The sequence below is a fragment of the Mus musculus genome, chromosome 9 (assembly GCF_000001635.26).
Source record: "Mus musculus strain C57BL/6J chromosome 9, GRCm38.p6 C57BL/6J".
NCBI lineage: Eukaryota > Metazoa > Chordata > Mammalia > Rodentia > Muridae > Mus > Mus musculus.
Window position 1 is genome coordinate 24,604,127 of NC_000075.6, and position 20,417 is coordinate 24,624,543.

General features: G+C 38.2%; 1 protein-coding gene across 9 annotated transcripts in view; it reads right to left on the reverse strand.

Annotated features, from left to right (window-relative positions):
- The window catches only part of Dpy19l2 (dpy-19-like 2 (C. elegans)), a 139,411-nt gene that overhangs the window by 47,080 nt on the left and 71,914 nt on the right, over positions 1-20,417 (reverse strand). For all 9 annotated transcript variants that reach the window (XR_870529.3, XR_001778933.2, XR_379122.4 and 6 more), the window contains 2 exons: positions 14,978-15,049; positions 13,315-13,361 (listed from right to left, as the gene is read on the reverse strand). Coding sequence is in view for 6 of the 9 variants with exons in the window: in XM_006510428.4 (XP_006510491.1) it covers positions 13,315-13,361; positions 14,978-15,049 (119 nt within the window). In the remaining 3 variants the exon portion in view is untranslated. The remainder of the gene's footprint in view (positions 1-13,314; positions 13,362-14,977; positions 15,050-20,417) is intronic.

Genomic DNA, 20,417 nt, shown 5'->3' on the forward strand with positions numbered 1-20,417 from the left:
AAATGCAAGGGCAGCCACATTCATTAAAGACACCTTAGTAAAGCTCAAAGCACACATTGCACCTCACACAATAATAGTGGGAGACTTCAACACACCACTTTCATCAATAGACAGATCGTGGAAACAGAAACTAAACAGGGACACAGTGAAACTAACAGAAGTTTTGAAACAAATGGACTTAACAGATATCTACAGAACATTTTATCCTAAAACAAAAGGATATACTTCTTCTCAGCACCTCATGGTACCTTCTCCAAAATTGACCACATAATTGGTCACAAAACAAGCCTCAACATATACAAAAATTTTGAAATTGTCCCATGCATCCTATCAGATCACCATGCACTAAGGCTGATCTTCAATAACAAAATAAATAATAGAAAGCCAACATTCACGTGGAAACTGAACAACACTCTTCTCAATGATACCTCGGTCAAGGAAGGAATAAAGAAAGAAATGAAGGACTTTTTGGAGTTTAATGAAAATGAAGCCACAACATACCCAAACTTATGGGACACAATGAAAGCATTTCTAAGAGGAAAACTCATAGCTCTAAGTGCCTCCAAAAAGAAACAAGAGAGAGAGCACACATTAGCAGCCTGACAACATACCTTAAAGCTCTAGAACAAAAGGAAGCAAATTCACCCAAGAGGAGTAGAAGGCAGGAAATAATCAAACTCAGGGGTGAAATCAACCAAATGGAAACAAGAAGAACTGTTCAAAGAATCAACCAATCAAGGAGCTGTTTCTTTGAGAAAATCAACAAGATAGATAAACCCTTAGCCAGACTCACGAGAGGACACAGGGAAAGCATCCTAATTAACAAAATCAGAAATGAAAAGGGAAACATAAAAACAGATCCTGAAGAAATCCATAACATCATCAGATCCTTCTACATAAGGCTATACCCAACAAAACTGGAAAACCTGGATGAAATGGACAAGTTTCTAGACAGATACCAGGTACCAAAGTTAAATCAAGATCAGGTTAATAATCTAAACAGTCCTATATCCCCTAAAGAAATAGAAGCAGTCATTAATAGTCTCCCAACCAAAGAAATCCCAGGACCAGATGGGTTTAGTGCAGAGTTCTATCAGACCTTCAAAGAAGATCTAATCCCAGTTCTTCACAAACTATTCCACAAAATAGAAACAGAAGGTACTCTACCCAACTCATTCTATGAAGCCACAATTACTCTGATACCTAAACCACAAAAAGACCCAACAAAAATAGAGAACTTCAGACAAATTTCTCTTATGGGTATCGATGCAAAAATCCTCAATAAAGTTCTTGCTAACCGAATCCAAGAACACATCAAAAAAATCATCCATCCTGACCAAGTAGGTTTCATCCCAGGGATGCAGGGATGGTTCAATATACAGGAATCCATCAACGTAATCCAGTATATAAACAAACTCAAAGACAAAAACCACATGATCATCTCGTTAGATGCAGAAAAAGCATTTGACAAAATCCAACACCCATTCATGATAAAAGTCTTGGAAAGATCAGGAATTCAGGGCCCACACCTAAACATGATAAAAGCAATCTACAGCAAACCAGTAGCCAACATCAAAGTAAATGGTGAGAAGCTGGAAGCAATCCCACTAAAATCAGGGACTAGACAAGGCTGTCCACTCTCTCCCTACCTATTCAACATTGTACTTGAATTCCTAGCCAGAGCTATTTGACAACAAAAGGAGATCAAGGGGATACAATTTGGAAAGGAAGAAGTCAAAATATCACTTTTTGCAGATGATATGATAGTATATATAAGTGACCCTAAAAATTCCACCAGAGAACTCCTAAGCCCGATAAACAGTTTCAGTCAAGTAGCTGGATATAAAATTAACTCAAACAAGTCAATGGCCTTTCTCTACACAAAGAATAAACAGGCTGAGAAAGAAATTAGGGAAACAACACCCTTCTCAATAGTCACAAAGAATATAAAATACGTTGGCGTGACTCTAACTAAGGAAGTGAAAGATCTGTATGATAAGAACTTCAAGTCTCTGAAGAAAGAAATTAAAGAAGATCTCAGAAGATGGAAAGATCTCCCATGCTCATGGATTGGCAGGATCAATATAGTAAAAATGGCTATCTTGCCAAAAGCAATCTACAGATTCAATGCAATCCTTATCAAAATTCCAACTCAATTCTTCAACGAATTAGAAAGGGCAATCGGCAGATTCATCTGGAATAACAAAAAACCTAGGATAGCAAAAACTCTTCTCAAGGATAAAAGAACCTCTGGTGGAATCACCATGCCTGACCTAAAGCGCTATTACAGAGCAATTGTGATAAAAACTGCATGGTACTGGTATAGTGACAGACAAGTAGACCAATGGAACAGAATTGAAGAGCTAGAGATGAACCCACACACCTATGGTCATTGATCTTTGACAAGGGAGCTAAAACCATCCAGTGGAAAAAAGACAGCATTTTCAACAAATGGTGCTGGCACAACTGGAGGTTATCATGTAGAAGAATGAGAATTGATCCATTCCTATCTCCTTGTACTAAGGTCAAATCTAAGTGGATTAAGGAACTCCACATAAAACCAGAGACACTGAAACTTATAGAGGAGAAATTAGGGAAAAGCCTCGAAGATATGGGTACAGGGGAAAAATTCCTGAATAGAAGAGCAATGGTTTGTGCTGTAAGATCAAGAATCGATAAATGGGACCTCATAAAATTGCAAAACTTCTGCAAGGCAAAAGACACCGTCAATAAGACAAAAAGACCACCAACAGATTGGGAAAGGTTCTTTACCTATCCCAAATTGGATAGGGGACTAATATCCAATATATATAAAGAACTCAAAAAGGTGGGCTCCAGAAAATCGAATAACCCCATTAAAAATGGGGCTCAGAGCTGAACAAAGAATTCTCACCTGAGGAATACCAAATGGCAGAGAAGCACCTGAAAAAATGTTCAACATCCTTAATCATCAGGAAAATGCAAATCAAAACAACCCTGAGATTCCACCTCACACCAGTCAGAATGGCTAAGATGAAAAATTCAGGTGACAGCAGATGCTGGCGAGGATGTGGAGAAAGAGGAACACTCCTCCATTGTTGGTGGGATTGCAAGGTTGTACAACCACTCTGGAAATCAGTCTGGCGGTTCCTCAGAAAATTGGACATAGTACTACTGGAGGAACAACAATATGAACTAACCAGTACCCCGGAGCTCTTGTCTCTAGCTGCATACCTATCAAAAGATGGCCTAGTCAGTCATCACTGGAAAGAGAGGCCCTTTGGACTTGCAAACTTTATATGCCCCAGTACAGGGAAACGCCAGGCCCAAAAAGGGGGAGTGGGTGGGTAGGGGACTGGGGGGGTGGGTATGGGGGACTTTTGGGATAGCATTGGAAATGTAAATGAGGAAAATACCTAATTTAAAAAAAAGAATTGTATTGGAATTTTAATGGGGAATGCAGTGAATTTGTGGTTTTCTTTACATAAAATGTCCACTTTTACTATATTGATTCTTCTGATCCATTACCATAGGAGATTTTTCCATCTTCTGTTATCTTCAGGATATTTCTTCACTATCTCTCAAGTTTTCATCATGTTAAGTCTTGAACTTCCTTGACTTGTGAGATATATATATATATATATATATATATATATATATCCTATTACATATATACATCACAATATATATGTATATATATATTTCACCACTTGTTATTTGCATATATAAAGGCTACTTACTTTGTGTGTGTGTGTGTGTTTGTGTGTGTGTGTGTGTGTGTGTGTGTGTGTGTGTGTGTTAATTTTGCCTCCTACTACCTTGTTGAAAGTGTTCATTAGCTGTAGAATTTTCCTGGTGGAATTTTTAAGGTCATTTATATATACAATAACATTATCTGCAAATAAAGGTACTTTGACGTCTTCCTTTCATGTTTATATTCCCTGATCTTCTTCAGCTGTCTTATTGATCTAGCTAAGACTTCAAATATTACATTAAATAAGTATGGAGAACTTTAACAACCTTTTCTTATTCCAGATTTTGGTAGAAATGCTCTGAGTTTCTGCACATTTAGGCTGATGTTTGGTATGGACTTCCTGTAAATCACATTTAATATGTTGAGAAATGTGACTTGTATCCATAATCTCTCTGGTACTTTTATTATAAAGAGGTGTTGATATTTGTCAAAGACCTTTTGTACAGCTAATGAGAGGGCCATGTGGTTTGTGTTTTTCAATCTATTTATATGGTGGATAAAATGTGTCAGTTTCATGGGTGGAAACACCCTTGCATCTCTGTAATGATACACCATGATCACATGGTGGATGAACAATTAGATATAATCCTAGATTCAGTTTGTAATTATTTTACTGGGAATTATTGCATCTATGTTCATAAGAAAAATTGGTCTGTAATTCTATTTATTTGTTGGGTCTTTATGAGGTTTAGATATCAGAGTAAATGTGGCCTCATAAAATGAACTGAGCAATGTTACTTGAGTTTTGATTTTGTGGAATGATTTGATGAGTATTTGCATTAAGTTTTGTTTGAAAGTCTGGTAGACTAGGCAGATACCAACAAAAGCCTGTTGACAGGAGCCTGCTATAGCTGTCTCCTTTGAGGTTCTGCCAGTGCCTGGCAAATACAGAAGTGGATGCTCAGAGTCATCAATTGGACAGAGCACAAGGTCCCCAATGAAGGAGCCAGAGAAATACCCAGTGAGCTGAAGGGGACTAAAGCCCCATAGAAGGAACATAAATATGAACTAACTAGTACCCACAGAGCTACTTGGCACTATAACACCAATCAATGAAAACACATGGTGGAACTTGTGGCTCTATCTGCATATGTAGCAGAGGATGGCCTAATCTGTCATTAATGGAAGGAGAGGCTCTTAGTCCTGTGAAGGCTCTATGCTCCAGTATAGGGGAATGCCAGGACCAGGAATGGGAGTGGGTGGGTTGGGGAGCAGGGGGAGTGGGGAGGGGATAGGGGATTTTTGGAGGGGAAACTAGAAAAGGGGATGACATTTGAAATGTAAATAAAGAAAATACAAATAAAATAAAATAAAATAAAATAAAATAAAATAAAATAAAATAAAATAAAGTCTGGTAGAACTCTGTGCTAAAACCATCTGGGCATGGCCTTTTTGTTGTTATTTCCTTGTAGATTTTTAAATACTGCTTCAACATTATTTATTTATTTATTTAAGACCAGAGACTATAATACAGTTAACAAATAAGGCATTTGTCTTCTACAGGAAGTAGCCCTTTTCAGGAGGTGCCCTTGTCTGTAGCCACAAATGCTCAACTTGAAAAAAGTTTTGCATTTCAGTGGAGTGGTCCTTGACCAAAAATACAATCCACAGGCTGGCTAGTGACAGGTGATGTGAATGTATGTGAATGTGACCAGACCTGAAAAGCCAGCCTCAGCTGGGGCTCTCTAGAGAGGTCAGAGGTTAAGAGCACCTGATGTTCTTGCAGAGGACCCAGCTTCAGGTCCCAGCACTCACATGGCAGCTCACATCCACCAGCATGAAGCATGTACACAGTGCACAGACAGTTATGTAGATACTGTTTCAACTTTATTAGGAGTTACAGACAAGCTTAAATTGTTTATCTGATCTTGATTTAACTTTGATAATTGATTATATATATATATATATATATATATATATATATATATGAAATTATCCATTTCTTTTATATTTCACTAGGTGGTGTTCTATAGATTTTTAAAACATGTCCTTTATGATTCCTGGATTTCCAAAGTGTCCTTTGATATGTCCCTCTTTCCATCTCTAATTTTGTTAATTTGGATTACCTTTCTCTGACTTTGACTTAACTTGGATATAAGACCCAATCCATGGATCAGAACCCATCTACAACAGTGAATGGGTGGCCAAGAACCTGAGATTACATATCCCAGGGACGTAGGCCAAAACTAAATGCTACTGTTCTGCTAAAATAACCCCTGATGATATTCTGAACTACTCTTAGATCAGCGCCTTCCTCAGTCATCATCAGAGAAGCTTCTTCCTGCAGTAGATGTGAACAAACACAGACTCACATATGAACAATGTGCAGGAAGGGAGAAATTTTGAAACCTTCAGTCCTAAATGGGATGTTTCCATCAAATTCCTCCACTCAGTGATCACAAACTCAGCAAAATAGGAGGCAGAAAGAGTGCAAGAGACAGGGGGATTAAAAGACACCAAGGAATCAGGATTTCTAGACACAACAGGACTAGTACACATACGAACTCACAGAGACTGTGAGCCTGCACTGGTACTGCACAAATGGTATCATGGAGCTGAGAGAACTGGACACAAACACCCATCCCTATCCCAGAACCTATCTTGAACTGATATCCACTCTCAAATAAAAATGTAGCTCTCTCCAATGGAGTCTTACTGTGTATACAAACTACTCTTGAGTACAATCCTCATGCCCAGCATTAGATGATAAACACAAAACAAACTCAATGGCATCAAAGAGCATAATGGTCCTTTGACCCATAATGTTTTATCAGGACTTTTTAAAAAACTTTCCAGTCCATTGTATATTTATTATGGTTTCTAGTTTTGTGTGTTTATGGGATTCCTAAGTGTGAACATGTGTGTTCAATTACATGTATTTCTTATGCTTTTGGGCTATTTTTTTTCCTGTTTGTTTTGTCCTATTCTGGATTGCTTGTTTATTTTATCTTATTTTATAATTATCCTATAAATATCTGTTGGCTTTCTGAAGACAGATGTGTATTTCTAAGAAAGAGGTAAAGAAGATCTCAGAGGAATTTGGAGAGGGAAAATTAATCAGAACATCTTAGTTAGGACTTCCATTTCTGTGAAGAGACATCATGACCAAGGCAACTCTTATAAAGGAAAACATTTAGTTGGGTTTGGGTGACAGTTTCAGAGGTTTAGTTCATTATCATCAAGGCAGGAAGCATGGCAGTGTGCAAGCACACATGGTGCTGGAGAAGGAGCTGAAACTTCTATGTCTTGATCAACAGGCAATAAGAAAGAGCCTGGATTTGTTTCACACTGGGCATAACTTGAACATTTAAGACCTTAAAGCCGACCTCCACAGTGACACACTTCCTCTAACAAGGCCACATCGCCTCCAATAAGGCCACAGCTCCTAATAGTGATATTCCATATGGTCAAGCATTAAAACACATGAATCTAAGGGGGGGGGGCAAATCTATTCAAACCACAACATTCCATTCCCTGGACCCCATATTCTTATAGCCATGATATAATGGAAAATGCATTTCCAAATTCAAAAGTCCTCATAGTCTATCACAGTCTCAATAATGTTTTAAAAGTCCAAAGTTCAAACTCTTTTCTGAGATTCATGCAATCACTTAATGGTAATCCCCTATAAAATTAAAATCAAAATGCAGATCACGTGCTTCCAACATATCATAGCACAAAATATACATTAATGTTCCAAAACATAGAGAAGGGAGGACAGTGAGGAAACACTGGACAAAAGCAATACTGAACACTAGCTAAGCAAACTCCAAACTTTCAACTTTATTGACTGCAGCACATGTCCTTCTCTTGGGCTGGTTCCACTCTCTGTTAGCATCTTTCCATGTAGGTATCCCATGGCTCTGGCATCTCTAACATCTTAATGTCTCCAGGGAACTCCAGGTTTCACCTTCACAGCTTCTACTGCTGCTGTTCTTGGTGGTCATCCCATGTGTCTTTGTTAGGGTTGTACTGCTGTGAACACATACCATAACCAAGGCAACTCTTATTGAAAGGACATTTAATTGGGGCTGGCTTGCAGGTTCAGAGATTTAGTCTATTATCTTCAAAGAAGGAACATGGCAACATCCAAGCAGTCATGGTGCAGGAGAAGCTGAGAGTTCTACATCTTCATCTGAAGGCTGCTGGCAGAATACTGGCTCCCAGACAGCTAGAATGAGGGTCTTAAAGCCCATACTTACAGTGACACACTTACCTCAACAGGGCTACACCTTCTAATAGTGCCACTCACTGGGGTGAGCATAAAAAAAAAATCACATCTGACCTCCATAGGCTTGTTCACACATATAAGTCTATGGGGGCCATACCTAAACATAGCATAAGGAAAACTACATTTATTCCAACTTTAAAGCTTCCCATAGTCTATAGCAGTCTTGACAATGTTAAAAGTCCAAAGTTCAAAGTCTCTTTTGAGATTCGTCCAATCACTTAACTTTAATTCCCAAAGCAAGACAGTAAACCATCTTGGCAAACTCCAAACTCTGCATCTCCATGTCTGATTTCAAGGTGGTCTTCAGATCTCCAACTCCTTTTTCATCTTTGTTGACTGCAACAAAGTTCTTTCTCCTGGGCTGGTTCCACTCCCTTTTAGAAGCTTCCCTCAGCAGATAGCCCATGGATCTGGCATCTCAAACATCTTAGGGTATCCAAGGCAACTTCCATGTTACAGCTTCTTGTTTCAATGTCTGGGATCTACACATGTTCTTCGGGTGTCCTCCAAAGGGCTGGTGTCACTTCTCCAGCTCTACTCTCTGTAGCACTCTAAGTTCAGGTTTATCCACTCCATTGCCATTGCTGTTTTGGTGATCATCTATGGTACTGGCATCTCAAATACACTGGGGTCTTCTGCTACAACTAGACTTCAATAGATTCTCATAGGCTCTTTTCATGGTGCCAAGCATCATATCCTTTGCCTGACTCTTTCAGTCTTGGGCCATCAACTGTAACACAGGCTGCACCTTTACCAATGTCCTTCTATGCTTCTTACAGTGCTAAGCCTGAGCTGCTGGTATTCATGACCCCTTCATGCCTTCAAAACCAGTATCACCTGGGTGATTCTTACACTTGGTAAAGTTCAGCTACAGCACAAGGTGCAAGCTTGGCTATCTCTAGAACACAGCTTCTTTTTGCTCTCAGAAAAAAAAAAAAAAAAAAACTTGCCAGAGAATTCCACCTCAGTGATGCTGGTCTTTTCTTAGTCAACACCAATTTCTTAGTTCCAGCTAACCTGCATCAATTGACCCAGTAGTCCCTTCTACTCTGGACTCTAAAGCCAGAGTCACGTGGCCAAAGCTGCTGAGTTCTGCTGCTCGCTGGGGCTGGAACATGACCACTTTGCTCTATTATATTATCACCAACTCCTTCACTACCTAAGCTTGGTTGTCCTGAAACTTGCTCTGTGGACTGACTTTGAATTCAGAGATCTGCATACCTATCCTGTAAGCACTGGGATAAAAGGTGTGGTACACCAAGCCTAAACTTAGCTAGGCGAGATCTTGCCCCAAGGTCACTACTTCTTTAATTCAGTTTAATATCCTTGAAATCAGGATTCAGCTCCATTTCACTTCCTGAGGCCCTTTAATACCATAAATTTTATATATTTTTTCTTTCTAAGATTGCTATGCTTAATTCGAAATGTTCTTGTTGAGACTTAACCAGAGAACAAAATCTCTGCTAGGCCTTTTTGAGATTTTTTTCTTTTGTCAATGTAATTAATAGAAGTCTCTTTACCTTTGCCTCAACTAGACTCTTCAGAGAAGCAGCCACATTCTTCACCAAGATCTCAGAAAATAGTTTCTGGGCCACATACTGAAATTCTCCACTAAAACGTCTTGGGACCAGGTCTGCATTGTTCAAACCTTTCTCATTAACAAAGTCTTTTATATTCCTACTAGGATAGTCCCTTAAGCCCCACTTAAAGCATTCCACAGCTTTTAAAATACAAAGTTCCCAAATTCACATTCTTACCAATAAAATCATGGTCAGGCCTATCACAGCAATACCCTACTTCTGGTACCAACTTCTGTCTTTGTTAGTGTTTTACTGCTGTGAACAGATACCATGACCAAGGCAACTCTTATAAAGACAACATTTTATTGGGGCTGGCTTACAGTTTCATAGGTTCAGTCAATTATCATTAAAGCATGAAGATGGCAGTATCCAGGCAGGCATTGTGCAGAGGAACTGTGAATTCTGCATCTTCATCTGAAGGCTGCTAGCAGAATACTGGCTCCCAGACAGTTAGGATGAGGGTCTTAAGCCCACATGCACAGTGATACACCTATTCCAACAGGGCCACACTGTCTAATAGTGCCATTCCCTGGGCTGAACATATATAAACCATCACACCTTAGTACTGGCATCTCCAAAATGACAGAGTCTTCTGCTGTAGTTGGGCTACACTTTTACCAACAGCCTTTCATAGCAGTGAAAGTGGTGCCAAGCTTTGGCATGTCCCATTCAGCTTCACTAATGGCCTCTTACAGTGCCAATCCTCATCCATTATTCATAACCCCTTCATGCCTTCAAAACCAGTACCATGTGGATGACTTATACATTACCAAGTCCAAATGCCAGCATAAGATACAACCTTGGCCACCTCACACAATGGCCTTTCTGGCCATGCAAGAACACCCCTGATACATTCATGGCCTTAACAGCTTTCCTTAGACCTTGATTCTAAAGCCAGAACCACATGGCCAAAGCTGCTGAGTTCTCCTCCTTGCTGGGGCTGGAACATGGCCTCCTTATAATTACATCTTCACAAGCTTTCTTTTTCCAATGATTTCCTTTACTGAATAAGCTTGGCTGTTCTGGAACTTACTCTGTAGACTGACCTTGAACTCAGAGATCGGCTTGCCTCTGTTTCCTGCGTGCTGTGATTAAAGGTGTACACCACTCCATCTAGACCTAAGCTTTTCTTTCATTTCTTTGCCTTATAGAGTTTTGAAAGCATGGCCACTATGTCTCAAGATCTAGATTAAAGTCTTGTGTCAATCCAGATCAAAAGCATGTGTCATCCCACCTCAAGATCCAGATCAAAAAGTATGTTGCCTTCCTGACTCAAGATCTGGATCGGAAGTGCCCTCCATTTCTAAATTTTAGTTCATTCAAGATATAGTCAAGTTGACAATTGAGAATAGCCATCACAATTCACCCCTTGCCAACTTGACACAAAATCCTATATCCTTATTTCCAGATGAAAACAATAACCTGGTAATAATAATGCCTAACATAATATAAGTATCCATTATACAAGGACAGCTACAAATGCATTGTAAATTTAGACTAGGTGGGAATGTCCCTTAGGAACATACTTTTAACAAATGGAAATTTAGCTGGGTGGGGTCTTGCCCCAAGCTCATCACTCCCTTAATTCCACTTAATATCTTTAATCTGCTTATCTTCTTGAACACAGGCTTTAGCTCCATGCTGCTTCCTGGTGTCCCTTTAATCCTCGAAACACACATTTTGTATTTTTCCTTTCTTATCTTGCAATGTTTCATCAAAATGGTCTTTATAAAAGTGACTCACAGCACAGAGTCTATGCTAGGCTGTTTTGAGATTTCCTTTGCCAATGTAGTAACCCAAATCTCTTCACTATAGCCTCAGGTAAACTCTTCAGACAAGAGCAAAAAGCAGCCACATTCTTCAGCAAAATATCACAAGAACAATCTCTAGGCAAGAGATGAGACTTGAACTTCAGACTTTCATGCTGTGTTAAGATTCTTAAACACAATAAGCACTTGAAGATTAGTAAATGTGTTTTACATTATGAAATGGCCATGAGTCAATGGAAGCAAGAGATAGAAGGTTATGTCTTCAAGCTGATTTGTTTGGGGGGAGCCAAGATGATAAGGAGGAGAGTTGGGGTGATGAATTCAGATTACCATCTTGACAGTATTTAAAATCACTATGGAAATAAACAAATCTTTGGAGCATCTATGAGAGAGTATCTGGATTAGGTTAATTAAAATGGGAAAACACTCCTAAATGTGGCCATCACAGTTACATGGTTAGAGCCCTGGGCTAATTAATAAAAAGAGAAAGAAAGACAAGCACAGGCATTATCACTCTGTGCTTTCTGACTGTAAATGCAGACTTCCAGTCACTCCCCCTGTGCCTACAGCCAATGGGCTGTATCCCCTGGAAAACTCAGACAAAGTAAACTACACCTTCCTCAGGGTATTCTCAGAGTGTCTTATCACAGCAACTAATACAATGATCTCTGTGTGCAATAGAAGAATATCTGAGAAAGCTTGAATAGTTTCTCTTCTATATAGATAATATTTCTAGCCAACAAATGAACACAGAAAACAATTTATAAAGTTGTGACTATATAGAAATTTCAAAATTAACATATAAATTATAAACTTATTTCAGGCTTCAAATTATATGGCATGAGTACTATATAAAAGTTTATTGTCTAAGAAGAAACAAATTGCTAAGAAGAAATATAATAAACAGACCTTGGAAAACCTATAAAACTTTATATTCTGCTACTTAATCAGTAAGAAAGACTTCCTTATTCTAAATTATTTCCTTTCAATCATTTGCCCCTCCCCCAAAGCCTTTCCTTTCTCACATTTCATAACTTTGCAAGCATCTGAGAAGAGTTTGCAAATCCTTATTAGTTATATTTCATTCAGTGAAATGTGCCATGCCCTTTATGCATTTCTTTTAGAATAATTTATCAAGGACACATGTTTAGAATGTCAAGACACACATCTCCAGATCCCATCTAACTCAAGTGTGCTTATTAGCACCTTGTTTTTAAAATGATTTCAACAATGCACTAAAAGTCTTACATTAGCTCTCTGAGAACCATACAAATTTGTTCATAAAAAAAAAAAAATACCAGCATTGAGAATGTAAAGGCTTGAGAAAACACTCAGCACTATTGGCACAATTTTTCTATATATATAAGTTGTTCAAAACATAAAAGACATTAAGTAAAATTAAATTATATAACTACTAATATAAAATGTAGTTTGAAATAAGATTTCTTCAGAAAGTAGTTTTCTCAAGGATTATTTCCTAAGACTTAGCAATTTATGTGACATGTGTTATATGACATGATTTCACTGGCCTTAGTCCATGTCTTGACTTTAGCAATTTTACTGAAACCTCTAAAAATGATGTATAAAAATATTTTCAAAAATAAATTTTATTAAAAATTAAAATATTTTGAAATATAATAATCATCTCTTTTCAGAAAATTAAAAATAAGGATGGCTAAAATAAAACTTAGGCTATTTCTGTTTCTGAGCTTGAAACTCTGGTGATTTTTTAAAATTGAGTACGTTTAAAATATGAGCTATTTAACAAATATAAATATCTATTATAAATGTATTATTTATATTTACAAATATAAACATAAGGCAATTTTTAACATATAAAAAATTTCAAAAGGCAATATTCTTGAAAAAATATATTTCATTCTTATCTCCTTTATTAATTATGTTGAAGTAAATGCATAGTCATTTGAATAATTCTTAATATTTTAATGTTATTTAATAATGAACATGGTATGACTTTAAAAACAACTGTGAAATAATTACCTTACATAAGTGTTTGTATATAAGACACACATGATATCACGAACAATCTGTGAACAGAATCAATCGATAAGATTTCTCTATGACATTCTATAACACACTGAAACTCCTGCTGCAATAAACCACCCAAACCTACAATTATGTTTATTTCCTTTGTTTTGTTTGTTCCTTTGATTTTGTATCTTTAAAAATAAATGTGTCTCTGGCCTATGTTGGCCTGGAACAGGTGATCCTTGTGCCTCACCTTCCCATTCTGAGATTACAGGTTGTATCATCCTTATTCTATGGGATTACTTTATATAAATAAAAATTTAAATAAACATTAGCTATATTCATGAAGTAAAAAGTAAGCCATACACGGCAAAGCAAGACTGAAGAGTTGACAAGAAAGAAGCAAATTGAACTTTAGTGGCTACAGGTGTCTGTGTGTGTGTGTGTGTGTGTGTGTGTGTGTGTGTGTGTGCATGTGTGTTTCTTTACACATTTATGAGTTAAGTTTAGGTAGTACAGTGTTTGAATGCTAATCAAATATTTGTTAGTGTCTGTGTTTAATTTAAAAAAATAGTACATCAAGCTATCCTTCACTATGCTAGAGGACTCTACATTCAACAGTTACTTTATGCTTTACCCCCTAAGCTTAAGTTGAGCCTGTCAAGAATGCCATAGTTTACTTTGATGGAGTAGAAATAGGCTCTGTAAAATATCTTAACTTTGAGCTTGGGTGGACCAGGGCACAGGAAGACAATAGCTTTTGCTCTTATCCAGCCCATTCCTGTTCTTCTTGTCCTGATTTCTCCCACCAGGACAGAGCCAGGTCAGGAGTAAACAGCAGAGGAGCAGAGTTGGAGACTGGTACCTGCCTTCATTATTCACAGACTAGTCATATTCTATGCAGAAACACAGGGACAAGGAATGGGGCTTAGGAACTATATGGAGTACTTAAAAAGTTTTAAGTACAGAAAATTCTTTCAATTGGACTACAAATGGAATTGTTGGTGAGAAATCATTGTATCGCCAACAGTATAAAATAAATATATGTTGACTTTGGGCATATCTAACAATATAAATAAAGATGGCTCAAAGCTGTTAAAAATACCATAAGGATTTCAATTATTAAAGTCTTAAGCCATGAAACACCATGAAAATATGCAAGTGAAGTTTTAAAGATAGGTTCTTCTAATATGATATTATATTGTTATAAAAATAGTGTCTGTGTAGGTTATGATTTTTTTTAGTGGCTGTATAAATTTATCCTGTGCTTAACTACTTGAAGTAGCTGATGATGTCGTTGACTGTGTTTACAGTTTTCACTCATGGTATGTGACATCACATTTATTCTTCAAATACTTGTGCAGTGTGTGCACAGTTGGTGCTGTCCAAGAGTTGCCATGGTTTGCTTTTCTGTCATAGCTCACCCCTAAGTAAATGTAATTATATAGTCACTGATGGGTAAAAATTACATTTGAAAAATTATCTTTGGAAGAATAGAACAAAATATCATTAATAATGTGATTTTTAAAAATATAGTACCCAGTGGAGACATCAATAAAATGATTTAGAAAGATACAAAGAATGCATTCTAAAAGGAAAGGTGGAATTTGAGCAACTTGCATTAATCTATTATATTTCTCATAGTGAATCCACAAAAGTGATAAATTTTACATACCTTTTTAAAGATAAGATAAGTAATCACTAGGATAAGTGGAAGCAATAATGTTTTTATATATCTCAGCGGAGTCTGAAATACAGCAAACAATTCAAAATGGTTAATTATTAAATTTTACATTGAAGTCGTAAAAATCTGTCAAACTAATTACCACAATAATTTTTGATAAGATTAAATTTCCTTAGAAAAATGTGTGCTTATCAATTCCACAGTCAAATGCATGGATGAAATTATTAAACTGGTGATAAAAAGCATCCAACAAAGAGAGTAGACTAGGAGCTGTCTTTGTGACCTGATTATGGGGTTGGTTTTAAAAATAAGAGGTTCTATTTTAAAGGGAGAGAGGAACTTCTGAAATTCACAAAGGTCGTAAAAAACAGCTGAGTAGTGTGAAGGAGATTTAATGTATGTGGTAGTTTAAACAATGCCCTCACAGGCTCACATATTAGAATACTTATTCTACAGTGAGTGGCACTATTTAAAAGGATTAGGAAGTGTGGTATTGTTGCAAAAAGTGTGTCCCTGGGGGGAGGGGGCTTTCAGATTTCAGAAGCTCAAGACAGATCAGTATCTCTCTTTTCTGCTGGCTACTGATTCAGATGTAGCACTCTCAGCTACCACATTAGTACTATGGCTGCCTGCAGGCCACCATGCTTTCCACCATGATGACAATAAACTAAACCTCTAAAACTGTAAGCAAGGCCCCAATTGAATGCTTTTTTATTATCTTTTTTATTAGATATTTTTTATTTACATTTCAAATGTTATCCCCATTCCTAGTTTCCCCTCTAAAACCCCCTATCCTTTCCTCCTCCCCCTGCTCACCAACCCACCCACTCCCCCTTCCTGGCCCTGGCAGTTCCCTATACTGGGGCATAGAACCTTCAAAAGACCAAGGGTCTCTCCTCCCACTGATGACTGACTAGGCCATCCTCTGCTACATATGCAGCTAGAGCAATGAGTTCCACCATGTGTTTTCTTTAGTTGGTGGTTTAGTCCCAGGGAGCTCTGGAGATACTGGTTAGTTCATATTGTTGTTCCTCCTATGGGGCTGCAAATCCCTTCATCTCCTTGGGTACTTTCTCTAGCTCATTCTTTGGGTACCTTGTGCTCTGTCTAATGTATGGCTATGAGCATCCACTTCTGTATTTGTCAGACACTGGCAGAATTCTCAGGAGACAGCTATATCAGGTTCCTGTCAGCAAGCTCTTGTTGGCATCTGCAATAGTGTCTGGTTTTGGTGGTTGTTTATGAGATGGATCCCCAGGTGGGACAGTCTCTGGATAGTCCTTCCTTCAATCTCTGCTTCACACTTTGTCTCTGTAACTCATTCCATGGGTATTTTGTTCCCCCTTCTAAGAAGGACCGAAGTATAATATAAGAGTCACGGTGTCTCTTCACAGCATGAAAACACGGATTTTAAAACAATGTACCAAAATCAACTCCAACCTTTCAGCTACCTGGTAAGGAGAGAGGTAGAAAAGCCAACCTCAAGGGAAAGCCCACTACCTATCAGCTGAACAGGCCCACTCCCAAAGGCACATTTCCACAGCCTATATTTCCACTGCAGTGCCTGTTAGGACTCTTCCCTCAGTTCAGGGAGATTCCCAATACCTAGGCACAGGCCACACCAGTCAGAAAAACAGAGAAACTCTGCTGCAGCAAAGGCAAGCTACTCTCAAGAAATAAGAACAAGATCAACAACAGACAGGCAGTGTGGCATCACCAGAGTCCAGCTATTCTATGACAGCAAGACCTGAATATTTCAGTGTATCTGAAACACAACAAAATGACCTTAAAATCAACTTTATGAAGATGATAGAGAACTATTAAAGAAGAAATAGGAAAAAACTCCCTTAAAGAACCCAGAAAAACACAAGAAATTGGAGGAAATCAATAAATCCCTTAAAACAAATAGATATCAAAGCCAAGAAAAATAAACAAACAAATGGAGAAAGATTCTTATCCTACACAAAACTCAGGCCCAAGTGGCTCAAATACTACAACATAAAATCAGACAGACCCTGATAGAAGAGAAAGTGGGCAAATGCAAATTGACAAGGAGACAACTTTCTGAACAGAACACCAATAGAAGACCAACAACAAATAAATGAGATTCCATAAAACTGAAAATCTTCTGAAAGGCATAGAATACCATCAATAGGACAAAATGGCAAAACTACAGAATGGGAAAAGACTTTCACCAACCCTACATCTGAGAGTGTTGGTAGTCAAAATTTATAAAGAACTAAAGAAACTAGCCATCAAAAATTCAAATAATCCAACTGTAACAGATCTAAACAGAGAATTCTCAGGAGAAGAATCTCAAATGTTTGAGAAGCACTTAAGGAGACCTTCAACATCCTTAGCCCTCAGGACAATGCAAATCAAAACCACTCTGAGATTCTATCTTATTCCTTCTGTCAGAGTGGCTAAGATAAAAATAGGAGGGTGGGGAGTCCATGATGATAAGGATGTATAGCAAAGATATTCCTTCATTGTGCCATGTCTACTGGGAGTCCAAACTTGTACAGCCACTTTGAAAACAAATATGCTGGTTTCTCAGAAAACTGGAAATTCATCTACTTCAAGACCCAGGTAAACCACACTGATGCTCCATGATACCACAAGAATACCTGCTCAACTATGCTCCTAATAGCTTTATCATAATAGCCAAAAATGGGAAACATCCTAGACCTCCCTCCTTCAAGGAATGTATATAGAAATGTGGTACATTTACACAATGGAGAATTATGGAATTCACACAGAAATGGATGGAAATAGAAATGAAATCATCCTAAACTAAGGTAACCGAGACTCAGAAAGACAAACATGATATGCACTCAATTATAAGTGTATAATATCTGTAAAAAACAATCATGCTTCAGGCCACAGACCCAGAGAGGCTAAGTAAGAGGGAGGAATTAAGTGGGGACACAAAGATGTATCTGGAAATTGGGAAGTAGATTTCTCAGTTGAGGCCAGAAGTGGGTGGGAAGAGGGGGTGTAGTGAGATAAGAGAGGGGAAATGACTGAAATTGGAGGACATTTCAGGGGCGAGGTGGAAACCTGGTTGTCATGGAAACTCTATGGAACCTAGGAGAATAACTCTAGGAAATACTTCTAGTTGTGGAGGAAGAACTTGAACAAGCCATTTTCTGTAACCATGCAAGGCCTCAAGTGGAGGGACTGAGACACCAACTGAGCTACAAAACCTTCAACCTACTGTTTGTCCTGCCTTCAGAGTGTTCTAGGACAGGAGCCTAGCAGAACAGTCATCGAAGAGACCAGAGAGATTTTGTCCAGCGTCTGATGGAAGGAAATATAGAGTACCATAGCCAAATATTAGGTGGAGCTTGGAGAGTTCTGTGGAACATGGGAAGGATCAGAGGAACCAGATGGGTCAGGGACACATCAGAAGAATGTAACGCACAGAATCAACTGACCAGGACTTATGGAGACTTACAGATCAGGAAGCTTCTTGTTTGGGTCTGATTTAGAATCTCTGCAAGTATGTTATGGTTGAGATGTTCTTGTGGGAATCCTAATGGTGAAAGAAGGGGCTGTTCTGGACTCTACTTGTAGGAGCTTTTTTCTTCTAATGAATTGACTTGTCCAGCCTTGATGTGATGGTATGTGTCTGGTCTTATCATAGCTTGTTATATGCTATAATAGGTTGACGTCCCTGGGAGGCCTACTCTTTGATGAGGGAAGACAGAAGAGAAGTGGGTCTAAGGGACAGAGGTGGTGGGGAGAGACTGGAGGGAGTGAAGGGTGGTGAAATTGTAGTTAGGATATAGTATATGAGAAAATAATAAAAATAACAAAAGAAAAACAAAAAGAAAGCCATTTGACCCTATACTGATGGCCCTACCTTCCAGACAACTACTCAGCCCTCACATGATCCAAATGTTAGACCTGAAGCTTTGAAATTGCTAGAGGGAGACGCAAATGCATACTTCAAGATAGACATAGGCAAGGGCTCTCTACAGATTCAGTACAATCCCCATCAAAAATCCCAAAACAATTCTTCAAAGACATGGAAAGAGCATTTCTCAAAAATCATCTGGAAAAGCAAAAAACCCAGAATAGTGAAAACAATTCTTAACAATAAAAGAACTTCTAGGGGAATCACCATCCCTGACCTCAAGCTATACTACAGAGCAATAATGATAAAAAAAAAAAAAAAGAACTGCATGGTATTGGTACAGAGACAGATGGACCCAGAAATAAAATCACACATTTATGGACACTTGATCTTTGACAAAGAAGCCAAAAATATACAATAGAAAAAAGAAGGCATCTTCAATAACGTGGTCTATTTGGCAGTCTGTATGTTGAAGAATGAAAATAGATCCATATCTGTGTACTTGAGCACAAAGTTCCACGTGGATCAAGAACCTCAACATAAAACCAGATACACTGAATCTAATAGAAGAGAAAGTGGGAAAGAGCCTTGAACTCATTGGCACACGGGGGTATATTTCCTAAACAGAACTCCAATGGCTTATGCTCTAAAATCAAGAATTGATAAATGGGACCTCATGAATCTGGAAAGCTTCTGTAAGGCAAAGGACATAGCCAATTGACAAATTAGCAACTGACAGTTTGGAAAAAAAATCTTCTCTAACCCCACATTCGATAGAGGGCTAAGATCCAAAATATATAAAGAACTCAAGATGCTAACAACCAAAAAAAAAAAAAAGAAAAGAAAAATGGGGTATAGAACTAAACAGAGAATTTACAATAGAGGAATCTCAAATGACTGAACAGCACTCAAAAAAATGTTCAAAGTCTTATACCCCACCCGGGGATCCATCCCATAATCAGCCACCAAACCCAGACACTATTGCATATGCCAGAAAGATTTTGCTGAAGGGACCATGTTACAGCTGTCTTGTATGAGGCTATGCCAGTGCCAGGCAAATACAGAAGTGGATGCTCACAGTCATCTATAAGATGAAACACAGGGCCCCCAATGGAGAAGCTAGAGAAAGCACCCAAGGAGCAAAAAGGGTCTGCAACCTGTGGAACAACAATATGAACTAACCAGTAACACAGAGCTCCTATTTCTAGCTGCATATGTAGCAGAAGATGGCCTGGTTGGCCATCATTAGAAGGAGAGGCCCCTTGGTATTGCAAACTTTATATGCCCCAGTACAGGGGAATGCCAGGGCCAAGAAGCAGGAGTGGATGGATAGGGGAGCAGGGCAGAGGGAGGGTATAGGGAACTTTCGGGATAGCATTTGAAATGTATATATAGAAAATATCTAATAAAAATAAATAAATAAAAAGTAGTGTGACAGATTTCAATAATGTGAGCAAATGAACATATAACCTTCAACAGTGGGCAGCTCACTCTACTTCCTGTCAATAAGTGACAGTGCTGGTAAAAAAAAAAAAAAAAAAAGCCCATCTATTTTAAACTAGGAATTTAAAA